Genomic DNA, 19895 nt, shown 5'->3' with positions numbered 1-19895 from the left:
ATTTGGAGCTGGCAAGTGGGCTTGGACCACAGCAAATGCTCCGCCAATGAATTTCTATTTTGTGGTCAATGCCAATTAGTGTAACCAAAGAGCAAATGTTATAGGGAAAGCTGGGACAATTTAAATGCATAAGATGCAATTGGATGAGTACACACCTCATTTTCTTTTTTGTTTTTTTAAAAAATCAAACAAAATAACATACTGACCTGCATTTTGGTTGGAGGGTTTTGCAGTGTGTGTGGGGAGAGAAATCAGACAAAATAGACTCTCAGTTTGCAGCAACAATTGTGGGAGGTCATGGTGTAACAACAACTACACTGTACAGCATTTAAGACACTGTGGGATCACACAACAGAGATGGATTAGCATTGATCCAATGCCCAGGCAATCCCAAGCTGTCAATATGTTTACATTTTATTGTATTTGGGTTTGGAAAGAAAGGGGGAGCCAAATATGGATGAAAAAAGCAACGTTCTGTGATTTCTCTAGGTCAGTGGGCTCCAACAGGTTGGCTGTTGGTTGAATCTACTCTCTGGGGCCCCTTCCTATTGGCAAAAGCTGGAGCTCAGTAATAGCCACAGGGGGATAAAGGGAGGAAGGAAGGAAGGGAGGAAGGAAGGAAGGAAGGAAGGAAGAAAGAACATAGAATACTTAAAAGTGTTCAAGCTCCAAGCTAGAAAAGAGGATAAATAGAAAAAAGGAAGGAACAACCAGGTTGTTCTATGTAGCGTTAGGTCCCAGTGAATGAAGCTGGAATAGATTGCAGTGTGCTCCAAGCAAAAAGAATTGTGGTCATGAAAAATGGAGAACAAGCTGTCCGGAGCTCTAAACAAACTATCCGAAGTGCTGAACGCTATCCTCAAAATGGGTTCAGCACCTTCTAAGGCAGTAACACTGGGCAGTTAAAATGCAACTACATTGTGTTGTATTTTGTTTATTTTATTTATTTCTGTTATGTACCACCCCATAGCCGAAGCTCTCTGGGCGGTTTTGTAGTTTGCGTAATACTTTGGGTTTGCCTTTCACTACTGCTCAATTGGCTTTAGTAGAAAGATCTAGCCTTATTGACCAGTTGTTGACCTGTAAATGATATCAACATGTAGCCAATAACTCCTTTCCTCCTCTTCTTCACCATACCTCTGGCAGACTAATAGCTTAGCTGATTGGCTGGCAGGAGGGCACTGGCGTTACCAAATTTGTTGTTTTTCAGGGTCCCACTAACTTGGAAGTTATCCAACTACTAAAGAAACTCCATTGTGGATTTGTAATGTCCTTTTGCAATGTGTTAATTTAACATACTTTAGAAACCCCAATTGTACTGTGTTACTGGTCCATGGTGAATTAGACTCTGGCCTGGTTCAGATACAGCAGGAAGCTGGGGCTTTCCAGTACAGGGGTCATTCACATAGTGAGACTGTGTGGTGTAGTAATTAGAGCCCTGGACCGGGACTAGGGAGACCCACATTCTTGTCCCCTCTCAGCCCTGAAACTCACTGGGTGACTTCAGGTTAATCACTGACTCTTAGCCTAACCTACCTCACAGGATTATTGTGAGGATAAAATGGAGAGAAGGAGGAAGAGGACCATGTAAGCTGCCTTGGTTCCTTGGTGGAAAGGCAGGATAGAAATGTAACAAACTAATAAATAATATAGGAAAACCATGGTTTTCTTTTATATATGAACTCAGAATTTGTATTTCTTTGGAAATGGAATCAGCTATTCCCATGCCACAGCAACACAGCATTGCAATTCCCAAACCATAGCAACACTGTTGCCATTGATCCACTGAGTTCCCTATGTGCCTTTATTGAAAAGAGTTTACTGGCCAGGCCTGACAGTGTGAGAAATCATTGCAATCAATTCTGTCAACTGCTCGGCAAGGCAAGTGAATTTATTCTCTGATCAAGCATTGTTTCCCCAACTTTCATCAAAATTCAGAAATCCCACTGAAAAGAAAAAAGATCACTGACAACCTGTTAGAAAAAATTCTGGAAAGCATGAATACCGGAAGCTGCCTTATACTGAGTCAAAGCCTTGACCCATCTAGTCCAGTATTGCTAACACTGATTGGCAGCAGCTCACCAGGGTTTTAGGCTGGATGTTTTCCTATCCTACCTGGAGATGCTGGGGATTGAACCTGGGACCTTCTGCAGGCAAAGCAGGTGCTCTATCGCACTGAGCCACCATCCTTCCCCTGCTCTGTTTTCTTCTCTTAACAATAGGCAGGAATGTATCCCCCAGACTGCACTAAAAACCACTAAATGTAATGAGTAAACTACTGTGTTGGCAAAAATGACATTGTCTCCACACCCCTGGAATTAAGACATGAGACAGTGAGTAGCTTGAAGTATAGGGTCAGTCATATATTAATTTACATCTGATCTGGAACATTCATAACTAGTTAAACTCAACCCCTACAAACTCAGCACAGGTGTGCTTTGATATGAACGTTAGAGCTAGGAGATAGGAACTTCTGTTGTGCCAACACAACAACCCACACTCAAGGTTGAGTATGGGTTGAGTGTGAGTTGTTGTTGGACTGTGGGTTGTTGTGTTGAGTAAACCTAAGGACACTAACAAACTATGGTTTGTTAACTATGAACAAACCACAGTTCACAACAAACTATGGGTTCCTTTGTGGGTTGTTTGTGGTTGACAAACCATGATTTGTTGACACAGCTGGGTTCACACAACACAACAATTCATAGTTCATAGTTCAACGACAATGCACACTCAACCTTGAAAGTGGATTGTTGGATTTTGTGACCACACCGTAGCTCCAAAGTGTGACTAGACTTTCACTGTCCACACACCTGAAAGATGTGCAGAGGCAGCCCTGACAGCAGCATCAGCCCCATATCCAGTAAGCATTAGATACCAATGCGACCTTCAAGGGCGAAGGTGGGTTTGCTAGTTGAGCTCTTCTCTTACCGATTAAGCTGTGAGAAATTGTTTCACATAATCCCCCATTCACCGCTTCATTGTGACATACATAACAGACAGAAGAAAACTTTCCTGAACCAAAAAGTACCTGCCTCCACTGGCAATTGAGTAATTGCCCACTGCCAGAAGTCAGATGGATGGATAGGTTGCCAACATGATTGAGATCTGCAACTTGGAGATCTGACCACTATAAATGAGATGCAGCAATGCCTTTCCATAATTGGCCAATCTGCCAAGGCAAGGCAGCCAATATAACCTGCTCATCCCTATAAGGTTGGGGTTGGGTTGGGTTGGGTTGGAGCAGAACCTCTTTCAGTCCAAGGTGCAAATCCCATTTTGGAGAAGCTTTAAAAAATACCAGTATATTTTAGCTTAAGGCTTTTTTTGTCAGTAATTAAATAATTTCGCTCTAGTAGAGGAATACAAGTACTGATACAAAACATTTTAGAATGGGGGAGGGAACTGTACAAAAGCTGGGAATCCACCAAACAATTGGTGGTTGGGGCCAGGGGAAGGGGCGTGGCCATCTGGGAAATCCCAGGAAACTGGATTGGGACCGTGGGCTGAATATTCTGCACCCCTGCTGTAAGGGGTGGAAGCAAAATCCCGCCTGGGGTGCAGTGAGATGAGGGCCTCAAATGAACGTTCAGCTTCCTCTGGCCTTTCAAAAGCCTGTTATCACCACATGTTTCATATTACCTCCATTTCTATTTTAAGTATCGTCATACAGCTCCAGCCAATATAGACTCTGGCATTTGCCTTTCTTAAATGGTGGTCTGTACTGACCTGCATCAGACAGAATGCATATATTCCTAGGAAACCAAAAGCTTAGGAAGAGTGAGATTCACCACCCGCCCACCCCATGATTCACTCACCCCATGATGGAAAAATAAAATGTAACTGAATTTAAAACTGAATTGCTGCCATTCATATATTCTTTGAAAGGGTTAACTCTGAAAGTCTCTCTCTCTCTCTCAAACACTGTCTTTCAGGGTTAACCCTCCCAAGGCAGCTGAGAACATATTAAAAGATAAATTCTTTTTATAACATGCTACAATCCATAAATGCACATCAACAGCGGGAGAATGGGTCATAAGTAAGGTTGCAGCCCAATTAAAGAAATTTGAATCAATTAATGATAGGGGTTTTAATTGATCCATTCAATTTGCATGAGTGGACACATGGGGAAAACAGTATTTCTTAAGCAAGGGGCAAACTGTCTTTATTTTTAGATAATGCATACATGTTGTAGCAGGTATAGTCTCAGAAGAAGTATTCCATCTTAAATGAGAGAAAGTAGAGAATGGCTGCTTTAAGATGATGCTTGCCATTCGAAGATATATGTACTTGATTAAAAATCATAATTTGATTTTTTTTTAAATCTACTGCCCTGTTAATCAAGGGCACTTTTTAGTTGATTAGAAGTTTTCAATTGATTAAAATAACTGGTTAATCAATTAAACACTGCAGCTCTACTCAAAAGTGCTTTAAATAGCATGTACGAAGTTGGTCAAAGGGATTTGAGTGATGATAGTCCCAATCCATTTAGATATTCCAAGACAACGTCCTGTTAACATGATAAAATTACCTCACTGTTAATCATTAACCTATTTTAAATTCAATAGTAGACTTTTTTTTGATAACAGTTAAATAAAATCCCCCCCTTTGCTCATTCAGCTGTGATAAACAGGAATTATGCATGTTAATGGTTGCCCTCTGTGACTTTAGAAGGATGCGTTGAGAACCAAGGGATAGATTATTATTTTTAAAAAAGAATTACATAATTATGAAAGAGGTGTAGATTCTGGATTAATAATTATGGCATTTCTGTTAGCATGGAAGTAGGGGGATCACTAACAGAACAAAAATTACAAATTTGTGATATTTTGGGTGATCCCTGAGGTGGAGTGGAGTAAAGGAAGTAGGAGTGGAGGAATTCTGGGATGTGATTTTCTACTTGGGATTTTTTTCTTTATTGTATTGCACTTATGGAAGTAAAGATTGGCTGTTCTGGGGTTATGGCATGGAATATTCTTCATAAACATTCTAGCTTCTCAGGAAAGAATGTTTACAATCAAGATTCTGTGAAGAAAGGAGAAGTCACCATCTGGGCTGGGATTAAATCTAACAAAGACCTACCAACAGAGATAGGGCAGGATGTGGACTGGGAAGAATTTCTGGAAAACTAAAGGATGAGGTATCAAAGGCAAAGTGATTGAAGGAACTATGTAGAGTAATGAATAAACTGAGAAATGGGAGCCTGAAGGAAGGGTAGGTGAAGGAGGGGTAAGAAAACAGTAGGGGAAAGAGGACCTTAAAGACATCTCACTTTATGCTCAGGCTATGTGCTGGACGGAGAACTATGGAGACTATTAAGAAAATTGGGACACAATACAGTATGTGTGAAAGCAAGAACCTGAGGAAACAATAGGCGGTAGGGACTGCAAAATTAAAGAGCCAAAGAGTTGGAATTGTAGGAACCAATGAAGATTCCATGGTTGTCCTATCTAGACTCTGACAGGGCTGCACTATCTTAAAGAGTTTTGGAAAAGGGGTTTCTGTCACTTGTAGTTTGACCTAAGAACATAAGAAGAGCCCTATTAGATCAGAACAAAGGCCTATCTAGTCCAGCATTGTTTCCCACAGTAGCCAACCAGATGCTATGGGAAGCTCATGAACAGGACATGAGTGTTAACAGGATTCTCCTGGTCATGCTCCCTAGCTACTGGTGTTCAGACGCATACTGCCTTTGATCCTGGAGGTAATATATAGCCATCATGGCTTGTTCAAGAAGAAAGGGGCTAAATTGTACATATTGTTTTGAACTAACCAATCAATTCTTTGCTTCTTGTTGTGCTTTTGTTTGTCCTAAAACTCAAACAAAAAAAGCAATATGCTTTCCTGGTGGGGTTGCTCTGGTGTTAAGAACTGTGAGCTGTGGAGGTTTAGCTTTTCCAAACTGTGGATGGAGAAAGCTGTATCTGTTACCTCTGCCAGTCATCCCAGAATGAAAGGCATAAGATCCTTGCCAGAAAATGAAGATTAGCCAATTGAGCTCAAAGATGTGATGCACTGTTCTAGTTTTGTTCTCGTGAATGCAAAGCTGTGTGTATGAAAGATTCCTGAGAATGTCAGTTTTCATTTTTAAAATGCAAGTTTCTTAGCCCTTATGGCTGCAAGCATAAGCTATTTAAGTGTTGTGGACAATGCATGAAGAAATATCGGCACTGAAATTTGTGTTTGGTGGTGTGGGGACTTCAGTGTTCTTGCCTCTCCTACACCAAGCTAAATTACACAAATTGTTCAAATTGAAGAGCAAAATATTAAAATGTGATTACTTAATTTAGCTTTTGTTTCAGAATTTCATTTTTGTTAGCTCACACAGCCTTACTTGTAATTTTAGTTATTTTCAGCATTAAAGATAGGACATTAGAAAAAGAAAATACAGAAAGTGTTCCATTCTTGCTTGTAGGTTTCCATAATTTCTTACTGGAAAACACAAAGTATGAGTGATTACTGATATTTTATACTACCGTTTTATCTATTGTTAGAATTCTGTCAGTATGATACCTCATCATTAAGGGATTAATGTGGAAGCCCTACCAAATTATTCTTCTAATAGAGTTAATTTGTCAAAGAAAAAATCATCTTGACTCCAAATGGCGGGACCTACATTTACTTTCCCAAATGGCATACTCCTTCTGGTAGCCAATATATAAAACATCTTTTGGGTTGGAGCAATACTTTATCAGTCCTACCCTGGTGCCACTTAGAAAAGCATTCACAGCTTTATGTTTTCAGTGTATGCCCTCTGCCTACCTAAAAGGAAGATTTAATAACATCCCTGTGCACCAAAGACTCTGCATCTGTGAGTCAGGGGAAGTGGAGGACATTCAACATTATCTGTTGCGCCTTTATATACATCTCCTAGACAAAAATTTCTCGATTACATTCTTAATTCCCTTTCTAACTGACCTCCCCTTGAGCAAATATGTATCTTGTTGGCTGGCAATAATGAATTTATCACTGCTTTGGTTGCAAAATTTACCTTGGCCACGAGTAAGTTAACAGCTAGGCATCAAAACCATTTATAAGTATTGTAATGGGTAGCTGGAGATAAAATGTTGTCCTTCTTTATATACGTTGGTCTAGCACTCCATAGGGGAGCTCTTAACTTATGCTAATATGATTCTCCATTTTTATATTCTTGTATTTTTGTTTACCATTTTTATTTTATTTTAAACTCACTATTGTTGTTGTGTTTATATTAGCAAATCTTACTTGTATTCTCTTTTTAATTACATCAAATTGTGATGGCTTATCACTTTTAGCAATACATATTTCATTCTTTCATTCTATTATTAGACAAAGAATATTATACTATATTGATTTTCAACAGAAGTGCAAGTGGTCTGACATTGCAATCCTATACCCACCTACGTGGAAGTAAGCCCCACTGAACTTTAAGTAGACATATATAGGACATGTCTAGCACTGTTATGAAACTTCAGAAATAAAAACATCCTCCACTCCTCGAAAGCTTAAATTTTCCCTTCAAGAAGAGATGTGTGGATGTTTTCTCTCTTTTTCTAATACAACACTTCTACTGTTCCAAAGGTAACAAAGTTTTCTTGGGTAGAAGCATTATTTATGCTCATACATGAAGTCCCTAAAAAGGTACAGCGAATTCTCTTTATTGAGAAATAATGCAATGCAGATAACTTAAGACAAAACAAAAGCAGAGCATATTACCAAATAAAAGATCTGTACATTGATGGAATACGTGCTGTTCTTCAAGTAGTACCTGAAGTTGGAAAGCTCTAGGTACTGATAAGCCATTTGGGTTTTAGATGATGAAGCATGTGCCAGGAGAATAAAGATGCACAGAACTAGAAGCTTGATTTAGGTAGTGAGTAATTCTGCAAATTTCTTAGCGTTTTATGTGTCATGGGCAGCTACTGGCTCTATTCAACAGCTATAGGAAAATGTATGATTACACTAATGATTTATCCCATGGAATGAATTACATTAACAGGATTCTTGAAATGTTATCATCTGCAAACTAAGGATCAAAGATGGGAGGTCGACACTTGCTTCTTCCAGCTTTGTGTTTTGGGGAATAGGACTTTTATGAGAAGCTTCAGCAGGAATAGAACTGGGAATGAAAGGAAGATAGCCAATTACAAAACATAAAATAAAAAAATAGACAGGGTTCCTAAAGGACATCTTACAATGCTGAACTTTTCAAGAAGCACTGAAAAACAGCTCAGCGTATGTACTCTCATGTCCTCTTCCTGCTGCTCCTTGTGTTGTGAGAAAAGGGAACTCACATGAACCCCATTGAGAAGATGAGCTCCACATCTACCTGAAACTACACATTTCCCATATAGGGAATTGGGAGTTTCCTTTTGTGTGTGTGAGTGTGTGCGCGCGCGCACTGAAAGAAGCCCTGGAAAGCAGGAGCAAGAGTATCTTTGTGCACTCTATTTCAGCTGCTTCTTGAAAGTGGTGATGTGGCATCTTGTCTTCAGATGTCTTAAAAGCAGAATTAGGCAAATCACAGCCATTCTGATTTTTTTGTACTCCAACACCAATAATTAAAGACTACTGGCATTGTGGCTGGGGCTGATGGGAGTTGTAGTCCAACTTGTAGTCCAGCTGTAGTTGGAGGGCTCAAGGTTGCCTATCTTAAAGGAACAGAAACAGTGTCCTTTTCAAATGTTTGATGTCCCATGCATATTCTAGGCTAAGGAGTTAGGTATCAGGGTACAAATTTAGTCCAGACACTGCACTTTTGGTGAGACACGATCTCGCTGCCACAACTGTCTATCTGTGTTTGACAACAGTGCACTTGGTCAGTCCCATACTGTTCTGATTTGAAACGTCAGGGTTAGGTGGTCAATACATATTTCACAACTGCGCTAACTTAATACCTTGGTAACACTTGTAAGAAATTCAAAGAAACTGCTTTGTCTAACAGTATAAAAAACATAGCCTTCAGCACACCACGTTCAGTCGCCAGTGTTTATAGGAAGACGATCTATTGTAACTAACTTCTGCAGACATTTTTATAAGTGAGTATGTAATATTTTAACTGTTTTATACTAATTAAATATATGCATAGGCCTTACTTGCAATGTGCCTTATGAACTTTTTATGCGTAATATTGTAATTATGTTGTTTACATGTATGCACAGGACGTGATTGCTATGTTCTCTTCTAATTTAACATTATTTTAGTTCTGTGTTGTCTCATTCATGCTTTTTTTATATAAGTATTGTTACAGCCCCCTGAAGGCCTAGTAAAAAAGCAAGAGGCTGAAATGCGTCGTGCTTTTTTTCCTCCCAATAAATTCATTTATAGCATCCTGAGACTATTCTCCCTTTTTGTGTTCATCTTGGATGCTCACCCACCTTATATCAGGGTTTAAATAAAGCCTATTGGTAAATGAGCTGCAAGCCTTCATCTGCACATACTAAGTTGCTTTTATTAATCCAGAACTGCATGCTACAGATACTGTACAGCATGGACATTTATTCATTACAAAAATGGCTTCCAAACCATTAGAAATGAAAAATTGGAATAAGAGCAATAAAACAGAACAGTAACATCACAACTGTTAGGAAACATTCAAAGGATTCACAAAAAAATGTCATAGTTAGCATCTTAATAAACCAGAGAAGAAAACTGGAGACAGTTTTACAATCGCTTCATGTCAACTACAATGGCACTGGATGAACAGATGAACATTTTTTTCAGCTTTATACAGTGTTTTATCTTTTTTTAAAAAAAATTGCAACATCAACATGCCTAGGTTTTTTTTTTTTAAAGTTTGCTACCTACCTGTATGTCGTAAGTGTACATAAAAGTGGCAGTCTGATTTTTCCTTTTTTGAATAATCTAATATACAGGATTTGGCCCTTTAGGGTTTATACCTCTTCATTTTTAAATGCTTTCTGGACAATCTGCTACCAAACACGTCTGTAATAGGTGACATTAAAAGCTACATACATATCTACCTATGTAACATCACAGCAAAACAGGATGAACAAAATTAAAAAAGTACAGCATAAAAAGGTGTTGGGAAAAGAGAAAATCACTGAGAATTTTGGCACATAAAAAGTTTTGCTCACAGCCTACAAGTGGCAGGAAAAGTCATCTGCAGCTCTGAATGGGAGACCCTGCTGCTTTTCCAACAGAATTGCTAAAAAGTCCCGTGCTAAATTTTCAAGTCTTATTTCATGTAATGGCTTTTAAAGCATTTTTTTTTTTTTACAATATTGATCCATCTGCAAATGTCCATTTGGTGGCAACTATGTGACAGAGAGAAAAAAAAGAAATTAAAACAAACAAAAGAAACCAACAAAAATATATATATACACATTTATATATAAACTTAAAAACCTTGTACAAATGAGTTGTTATATATATGATGCTTACGCTAAGGGGGGAAAAAAACTTTACACAACGTTTCAAGAAAGAAAAAAAGAGAACACTTAAAAAAAGGGACAACATACAGGTACAACAAGCAATCTCTAAAGCAATAAATACTACTGGTCCAATAGCGTTGTGATACTTTTTAATTGTTGAGTAGCGTTCCCTCCCCCAAAAAAGAACAACACCATGGAACAAGGTATATTAACACATTTTAACCCTTTGTTTCTGTACATTTAAACAATAACAAGTAACGTCACAAGAAAAGTTATATCACACAAAGAAAAAAAGGGAAAAAAATTAGCGGCACTGCATTCATTGTGCCCTTAAAAAGTTTTAAAAACCAGATGTAAAATGATTGGTTCGCAAGCTCGTATTTAATACAAATAATAAAGAACCAACACCTTCAGCAAGGGCTGCTTCAAAATTGCTTCTTTTTTCATTTTTAAAATCAGTCTTTGAAACTAAGCTATTGGTACTACATAACAGTTATGTATATATATATTTATATATATATATATAATATTTTAAACGCTACAAAGACTTTAAACAGCTGTTGATAAAAATTTTGGCAGAATCATGAGGCTTTTTTTTTCTCCATCTACATATTTTTAAAGGAAAAAAAAATGAAATAACAATGGGTCAAATATTGACCAATGAACTCGATAGACATCAACTAATGTAGCCAGCCATATGGCACAATTTTTTTTTCAAAAAAAAAAAAAAAAATACAAACAAAAGGAAAAAAAATCTCGACACACAAAAAAATTAAAAATTAAAAAGGGCTACAAGAGGCTAAAGCTATTCTAAAGACTTGGTTACAAGTGACAGTGGCTGAGGCTGTGTCCCAGTTAAAGAATTATGGGAATGCAAGGAGGATGTTGACGGTTGCGCTAACGAAGAGGAGGATGGTGCTGACTGCTGTAAAGTGGCAGACTGATGGTCCAATGCCCCGTTCTGGCAATTACTAGCAGGCAGACCACTGGATTTGCTAGTGGAGCTTTCAGTCAGGACTAGAGAGGACGGTGGCAGCGGCATCATTGAGAGGTGTGCCAGTGGGTCGGGTTTCAATGTGAGTGAGAGAGGTTGGGTTTGTTCAGTCTGTGGTTTTGAGTCTCTTATGGGGGAGGCTAGCATGTTGGGAGAAGACGGAGGAGAGTCTAGTAGGCTTCCATCTGAAGAGGGTGGGCTGACGCAGCTGCCTTCACCTTGTATGTAGCGAACGCACTTTTTTTTTCTCCTAGAAATAGGGAGAGAGTCATCGGTGAATAAAGGGCAAAGGTGCTATTGGAAAATAATAATTTTTAAAAAAGTAATCAAAAACAAAAGAGCCACCACCAAACTATGCTGCCCCTGGTTTAGCCATACCCAATGCATTTATCATAATGGTGCTGGTTACCTGTAGAAAATAATTACTTCAAGGAATCTTTCTGCTAACTAGAGGAATTTGCTCTTTGTCCCTTTTACGTAATTAAAATAAACAAAACAGTTTCATGTTCTCTTAGCACCACCTGAATTTATTCTGTACTGTTTACTTTCTCGTTCCCCTGGAAAAAAAAAACAACCCATGACAGATACTTCCTCTCAGTTGATACCAAACTTTCTGAAAGACTGACTCTGGATCTCCTTTCAGTGACTCCCTGCCTGCCTTTGAAGAGACTCCACCATTGCGATAAATTGTAGTCGAGGATCTACCACTCCTGCTTGTTTCTGTTTAGAACCACACCGTTTGAAAAAATAAATCAATGTCACACATAAAAAAAGAAGAGAGAGAATAAACAGGAAGAATAACAGTGGGGAATGAAGAAAAAGAAAGATGAACAGAAATATCATCCAAATTAACAAGAATAACTGGTTGTATAACCTGCAGGTTGTGGATTACAGATTAATTTTTAAAATTTGGCTTTTTTAAGGGTGGGGATGGGATAAGGAACTGTTCGGTCCTACTTGCACAAACTAAACAATCAGTATCATCATAAGACAGTTGAGTGTCACACACACAAAAGCCAGCGCTATTAAATCAAGCCACGATCCACCCCCACTTATCAAGCTTATATGAAGGATGACAACCATCCATTACACCTACTGCCCAATATTGAGAAGAGATGTCTGGTAGCAGAACAATAATATTAGGCACACAATGGATGCATCTTGTAGAGCAGATATCCAGTGGGCAAACTGATTCTGAATCTGGTCACAGGAAACACAGCTTTTCTGCCCAAGGCATTCATGTCAGCATAATACAAGGCAACTAACTTAGTGAACTTTACTTGCACGTTTGCTACCATGAGGATCTCAGCTAAAGTTTGCAAAATAGTGAAAGGTATGAAAGCTTATGCAGACAGTTGAAGTTGATCCTAAAGTTGACACTAAGCAACAGCCCCCGTAAGGCAGCTGGACAGAAGACAATTATTCTGAACTGACCCATTCCTTGAATTATAAAAGTCAGCTGATACAAGTTTCCACTGGTGAAACGATATACAACACCAGGAAATTAAAATCAACTAATCGTATCTGTGCTCTAAGAGTTACCACTAACAAATCCAAGTGAAAGAAATACACCAACTTAAATACTGCAGTCTACTCTTATGTAACTATCTTCTTTCACTTCACTGATGCTTCTATGTGTACAGCTCGCTGCCACTTCCTTTTATAAGGTCCTGGTTCAAACCCTAGCAGACCCCGAACTAAAACTCTCTGAAAATTAGCGCTGGTCAGTGTAGATAATTGTCAGCTAGATGGACCAGTGGTCTGACTCAGTAGCTCCCTATTGGGTCACATTAAAAAGAGATTATCATTTGTACTGCTAGGAATCCCAACAAGCTTGCTATGCGTCTATAATTCCTAAAGGTATCTGGAGGTAAGGGATTAACATTTTTTCCCCTTCAAAAATGAGACTAAGGTTCTGCCTAAAGGTCCACACAGCAAAGTCAATTGTTAGGGCAATGGAGAATTTTAACCACATTAGCCTGCTGATCAATACATGCTAGAAACTAAGACAGCCATGCACTTAAAACCTTCAGAATTAAAGCAACAAAGCACAGAACAATAAATAACAGAAATAGAGAGCAGAAAAGAACAGAAAAAGAGAAAGTGCAAGATAGCAGGCAACAGCAAATCATGCTTTATTAAGGCAAGTTAAAAGATGAAAAAAGTAATTTGGTGGGCTCTAAACAGAACCTTGCTAGAAGTCTCCTACACCTTAAGTAATAAAACTGGAAATCTATTAGCAAGAAATTAATCTAATCCACTGGCCTGAACTATTTCAAGTTCCTTATGCCTTACTCTTTAATTAGTCCCTTCAGGCAGAAAGGAGGCAATGTTACAGTATCAACAGTTCAAAGCAGTAATTTTTTTGACCAACCCATGGGAAATGAGCAAGATTATATTAACAGAGTGGTGCTAATATTTAGTCAATCCCATTATATGAAGATGTTCAGCATCTGGCATGCAAAATACTCCTATCTTGCCTGAATGAAGTGGCACTTTCCCAATGCTACAGAAAGCTCTACCAGTAAATGTCATGAAGACTTTGTGGATAAGTCACTGTGCTGTTGGTGGGAGGCTGTGGCAGGCCATGCCGCACAAAAGGTAGAGGGGGATGTGGGCGCATGCATGCACTTTATGAGTTGATGGATAGAATAACTCTTGCCACACCCAACCCAATTCTACGGAAACATCTACTTGCTAAAAGACTTCGTGACCACAGATATCATCTACAATGGCAAGCCCATCGGAAGCCAACAAGATATACATTTCTGCACTGAGAATTGCATCCTTAATAGGACCGGAAACAGTGCTCAGATTCAGTTTCCTCCACCCGCTCTTCTTTAGAATTTAAGGATTTAATTGCAATGTTTGGCCAAGAAAAGCCAGAGCACACTATGGCAAAATGTAGCATGCTCAAGACACAATTATTGTAAACTCGTTAGTGTTGTTAGCTTGTTGCCATTCTTTTCTAAAAGTCGCTTAAAAATCAGGATCAGTCTCTGGTCTAGCGTGGTTGAGGCGAACCAGTCCTTATGACGTAAAAGATAACAGGAACTGATCTCTTTTATTATGTGTGAGTACTTTTGCATATCCCTATCCAACAGATTAGATATAAATGGTAAATAATCATCAATATGAGACAGTATTTACCTGCTCATATAAAGAAATGGTAAACCTAGGGCTGTGTATAATTTGCCCCTAAAATATATGTCAAGGATATACACGTATATATGGTGGCCTTGTCCAGCCTCCTAGCCACTGGGTAGTCTGGTCAGGCCACAATCTCCAGGTTTTAGAATTCAAAATGTAGACACTATCTTCAACATTTATCTTCAAGGACTAGGAACTTGTTTTATTTTTTATTTATTTTTAAATGGAAACAAAGATTCTTAGGATGTTTCACTGAGCACCCAACACCAGCTTCTGTGCTTAGACAGTATAGCCACCAAGCTGCGAACACAGCTCTAGGTTAGCCACTGAGCATGCCAATCTCATTTCTGAGTTGGTGGGAAATGGCCACAATATTTAAAGAGATAATCAATGTGCCTAAATGCGTTATCAGCGGTAATAGCTGGAGAGAACAGAATGTTTTGTCTAAAATCTATACCTTACTGAATTAACATTCTGTCTGTCTGTGTGTTTTATTTAAATACTTTTTTACTTTGTTTACTGTATTTTTAATACTTTGTATACTATAAACTGCTCAGAGAGCATCAGCTATGGGGCAGTATGGAAATGTAATAATAATAATAATAACAACAACAACAACAACAACAACAACAACAACAACTTTTAAAATACTGAATTCTGTGTTCTAGGTAGTAATGACCTACAAATGATGAACTCGTGAAATGTAGGGAATGGTACTCACTTAACATCAGTGGCTAATGCATATTTGGAATATTAAGTACTCTGTAAATATTAGTAATGGCATCAAACTGGCTGCCTGTCCTTAGTTTTACTATCAATAAAACAGACCTTAAAATCACTTCCTGGAAACTGATGCTGCTCTCAAATGGCAAAAATCAGGAAGTTTCTGTTTTGTGGGATGCACCCATTTAATTGTTTCAGTATCTGTTCCATTATTCAACCCTGCAGTGTAGCGCTGAGCTACAAAATGCTTAGCATGTGTAGTCAATTAACTTTTCTTGCAATAAAGTCTATCAAAACAACTTGAAGCATTAATTTGCATGTTCTGTATTTCAAGAATGATATTTTTAAGATCCTAGTCTGACTTCTGAACTAAACTGAAATTATCAAAATGCTATGATAAGAAAGACTTCCCTTCTTATCATACATACTTGAAGGATTGTTTAACCAAAAATATTATAGATCAAATAGAAGATCCTCTTTAAATCTGTCAAGAAAACAATGAAATGCAACTTTAAAACCATAGAATAGATGGTTAATAAAAGATGCAAATATGATTTAGAATAAGGACAACCGGCTGAATACTTGAAGCCTAATCTGAAACCGTAAGGTATCCTATCTGGCTCCCAGTTTAGCCCTGAATCCCAGCCTCTCCCCATGCTCAATTAGTCACCTTAGCCACTTCCTCACAAGCCAAGAAATGTTTAAAGGGCTCCCATGGTGTGAAGAGTAGTTGTGGATCTATGCACCTTGGTGAACAAGCCAAGACATAGGCGAATATAGCACTAAGTAACTGAGATACCCAAACAAAGACCTCTGCCAAAGCCTCTATTAGTGTACGTGCTCTAAGACAAACGGTATGGGAGCCCTTTGTTAGTGTATCACTTGTGTGGCTGTGAGACAAATGGGTAGAACCAATACTCCTGGCCTTTCTCAATTCAAACATGCCCTTTTGCTGATTAGAGATTTAGAGCCTTCCTTTGACACTGACTCTGCATACTAAGTGTGGCAAACATATAGCTGCCTATAGGCCACATAAGTACTAGCTCAATGTACTAATAAAACTACTAGATAAGCCTAATTAAACAGAGTATAGGGCATATGAGTTAAGTCTTCACAGCTTAAGTTGTTATCCAGCTGTTCTTATTATTGTTATATCTACATTTCTTGAAATTGTAATTTCCAAAAGGTATTTAATATCTGTATTGGCAACAAGCTCGGCTATCATTATTGCTCCTGTCACACAAATCACAGTGCTTAAGCATGCATCTGATGGGAGGTCACAGGGTTTAGGCGGAATGCAGCCCTTCAAGGACGAGGCATGAACTTTATCTAACAATTAGATGCACAGTACATTTTAAATCCATGTGTATAGCTTAGCATCACAAAACTAATAGAATCAGCATGCATATTACTGCTCTACATTCTAAAAAAAAGGAATGAAACACATGGTATGAGTGTGAATCAGGGAAAAGGTGAGGAGGGAAGCACTACATACAGAAGAGATTGTGTGTTGGTTTGAAATACCTACCATCATAATATTCCAAATTCAAAGACTGCTTGGATCAGAACAGAGAAATAACAAATTTAACCATAATAAGGGAAAAAGAATGCAAAAAGAAAAAGAGATTGTTTGCTTCCCTTCACCAAGAAACAAGTGCCTACAGAATTTATCGATGATGTTCCACTTAAGCCAGCAGTAGAACATAGGTTGTTTCAAATTTTTTTTGGTGCCATTAATGCATAATTTGAGCAATGTGGAACAATGCCCTGTAATATGATTAAAATCATGAATAACTTGTCCAGGAGATGTGAACTTCATAGGCTAGTAAAGTGTGTACCACTGCAAAGATTTCCTCCAGGTGCCTTATGAATATGCCAAATATGAATTTTAGGAATAAGACAAGCTTGTAGAAGCACACAAGATTGACTGATGTATTAATAGACTTAAATGTATAATAGCTTGGATAGAAGCAGACAGGTATTTCGACTCATGCAAGGTGGGATCCTGCTGATTATCCCCCCATAGCTGTAGCCCCCTCATTCAGCATTCCAGAGAAAACACAGGGGGCTACAGAAGGAGGGAAGAGGCAGAAGACCCCTATTCTGCAACTCACAGTTTGAAGGATCCAACATTATGAGCTTTAAAATTCTAATTGATATCCCCTTTGCTCATGGTGAAAATATTAGCACTGCAAATGATACAGTCTTTTTATATCCTTTGGAGACTGCAGGCATACACATAGGAACTTGTGTAAATGTCCACGTAACATACTACTTTGACCAAGAAATGTTAGCTTCTACACCTTAGGTGTATGTGTACCGATTTCCCAGTTCTATTACTGAAAGAGTGGTTATTCGTCAAGAAAGAAAAGAAATTTGCATTGAATTAGCGAAGAATTTTGAAGATCAAAATTTATTAGCAATTGATGTTGTAGAAGCAAGGAAGGCAGGAAGTGGAAGGGAGGGAAGGGGTTAAAAATAAACCACACATGTAACACTAAGATGACAGAATGCTTTTAGTTTCCCAAAGGCCTAATGGGTAGTATACCTGCACGGTTTGCACCATAAACTCTGTCGGTCAAGCCCGAACAATGCCCGACACTTCTTTGGAGTATTTGCATCTGTTAGCACAAGGTAAACACAAAAAAAAATACAACACAATGGTGGATAGAGCTCAGTTGGACGTGAAATCTTAGCTACAGCTAACATTTCTCCCAGTTCATTGGCAATCTCTCAGACCAAAGGGCATGAAAGAAAGACGATCTCTGCAAGGCGACACACACCTACAATGCCTGAGCCTGCTGTGCATTCCCTCGACTCAGCCCTGTGTCTTTTCTGTTGAATGCTGCACTGTTGTATCAAAGGGTGTTTGGCAATGTCTTATAAAACGGTATGCAACTTTCCAGAGGAGGGTGGGATTGTGTGTGCAGGTCTAGGCTGATGCTGTCTTACAGTGGGAATTTTTCAGCTAGCGGCAGTGAGGAGGTGGGTGGAGGAAACAAAAATGAGGGGAAAAAAGAGCAAAATCCTTTAAACAGAAAGAGATGATCATTCACAGCAGCGTCCCACTCCCTTGTGTCTTCTAGATCACAACACAGAGCTACAAAGCAACAAAGCAGGAGAAGAAGGAGGGGCAAGGGGAAGGACCAAATAAACCAGCTGCAAAACCAGCCATAGCAAGTCGGGGGAAGACTATACACACCTGCAGGGACCGCACCAGTTATTCTGTTGATCAAGGCCAAAGCGCGCTCGGCATTTCTTAGGAGCGCTCAGGTCTGAATGAGGTCAAGAAAGAAGCGAGCAGAACAAGAGAAAGAAAGAGAGAGAGAGAGAGAGAGAGAGAGGAGGAGAAGAGAGAGAAAATAAAAAAAATAAGAAATAAAAATAAAAAATAAAAATAAAAAGGAAATAAAAATCAATGACCTCATTATTAACTGCAAAATATCAACTGTTGATTGTTTTATTTTTAAATTAGTGATTATCACAACTATCAAACGTTTGAAGTTAGCTGTTGCAATTAAAGCTGCAGTATCCCTTTGTTAAGGACTGTCTCTAGAAAAAAAATAATAGAGGAAGTTGCAATTGATTTAAGAGGCACTGCACACGCAACCCATCAATTGTTCCTGCACAAACCCCAGAGAAATGCAAAAGGCTTGTGTGGAAACCATGCTTGGTGGGACTGCATTGTTCGTATAGATACTTACTTATAGAAAAAAGAAGGGAAGGAAAAAGAAGCTCAGTATGGAAAACTCTTACATGCTTTCCTCTTCAGACTTAAACAAAAACGAGTAAAACAAAATTGTCTTTTTGGGGGGAGGGGGGGATAATGCAGCTTTGGGAATAAACGTTCCATTTGTGTTTTTTAAAAAAATTAAAAAAGAAAAAAGAAATGGCTAAGAATAAGTAGATAGCAAAATGGATGTGTTAGTTTCAGCCAGAAATAAAATGACCAGAAGCATGGAAGCAAGCAGTATGCAAATAAAGCGGGTGAATAGCCATGGATATGTTTTGAGTAGAAATGCCAAAAAAAGAGGAAAAAAAAGAAAAAGTGATTGCATGCTGAGAAGACTTAGTGGGTGCCGCATTAAATGCCATTAGATTAAGGAGGTTCGTTATTAAGTTTGTTCCAGTTTATATCAGTCTCTTTAAAAGAAATACTGCATATTCAATTTGCACAGTTAGTACAACTGAGTTATTTTTACTGCATTACTTTTTAATCGCAATTGTAATGAATAACAAATCAGAAACAAACAAAAATAATAATAGCACACTAAATATATATGTACGCTACAAACGTGTGAATGATAAGTTTATTTTTTAATGTCAGTGTTAAAATGGCAGGAAAAAAATAAATTAAAAGCAATTTACAAAACTATTTTAAATGGCTGAAAATGACATTAGCACCTGTAATCGGAGGAAGTGAAAGGCAAGGATTTAGGAAACATTCGCTGTGTTCTGAAAAAAAAGAACAAATTATACAAAGGCTTCAAAGAAAAAATTAATCAGGGCTTTTTCAAAATTGCCTATGAGATTGCCTATGCAGTATTTCTAATTTTCTAAAGAGAATGGCAAACCTCCTTAATTAAAAAAAAATGGCTGCAATTTACCACTGTAAAGGCATGCATCAGAACACACAGATACAGCCCAGATTAATA

General features: G+C 38.3%; 1 protein-coding gene across 18 annotated transcripts in view; it reads right to left on the bottom strand.

Moving 5' to 3' along the window:
- Positions 1-9410: 9410 nt before the first annotated feature.
- The window catches only part of TCF7L2 (transcription factor 7 like 2), a 231908-nt gene continuing 221423 nt past the window's right edge, over positions 9411-19895 (bottom strand). For 3 of the 18 annotated variants that reach the window (XM_063132662.1, XM_063132664.1, XM_063132666.1), the window contains exons 12-14: positions 19645-19695; positions 18443-18515; positions 9411-11617 (exon numbers count right to left, since the gene is read on the bottom strand). In XM_063132662.1, the coding sequence (XP_062988732.1) occupies positions 11179-11617; positions 18443-18515; positions 19645-19695 (563 nt within the window). In that variant the 3' untranslated portion in view covers positions 9411-11178. Of the gene's footprint in view, positions 11618-17788; positions 17862-18442; positions 18516-19644; positions 19696-19895 lie in introns of all 18 variants that reach the window. The other 15 variants (XM_063132663.1, XM_063132665.1, XM_063132667.1 and 12 more) reach the window with 5 other exon arrangements.

This window comes from Elgaria multicarinata, chromosome 8 (assembly GCF_023053635.1).
Source record: "Elgaria multicarinata webbii isolate HBS135686 ecotype San Diego chromosome 8, rElgMul1.1.pri, whole genome shotgun sequence".
NCBI lineage: Eukaryota > Metazoa > Chordata > Lepidosauria > Squamata > Anguidae > Elgaria > Elgaria multicarinata.
The sequence above is the reverse complement of the archived record's forward strand: the minus strand, read 5'-3'. Positions and strand labels throughout refer to the sequence as shown.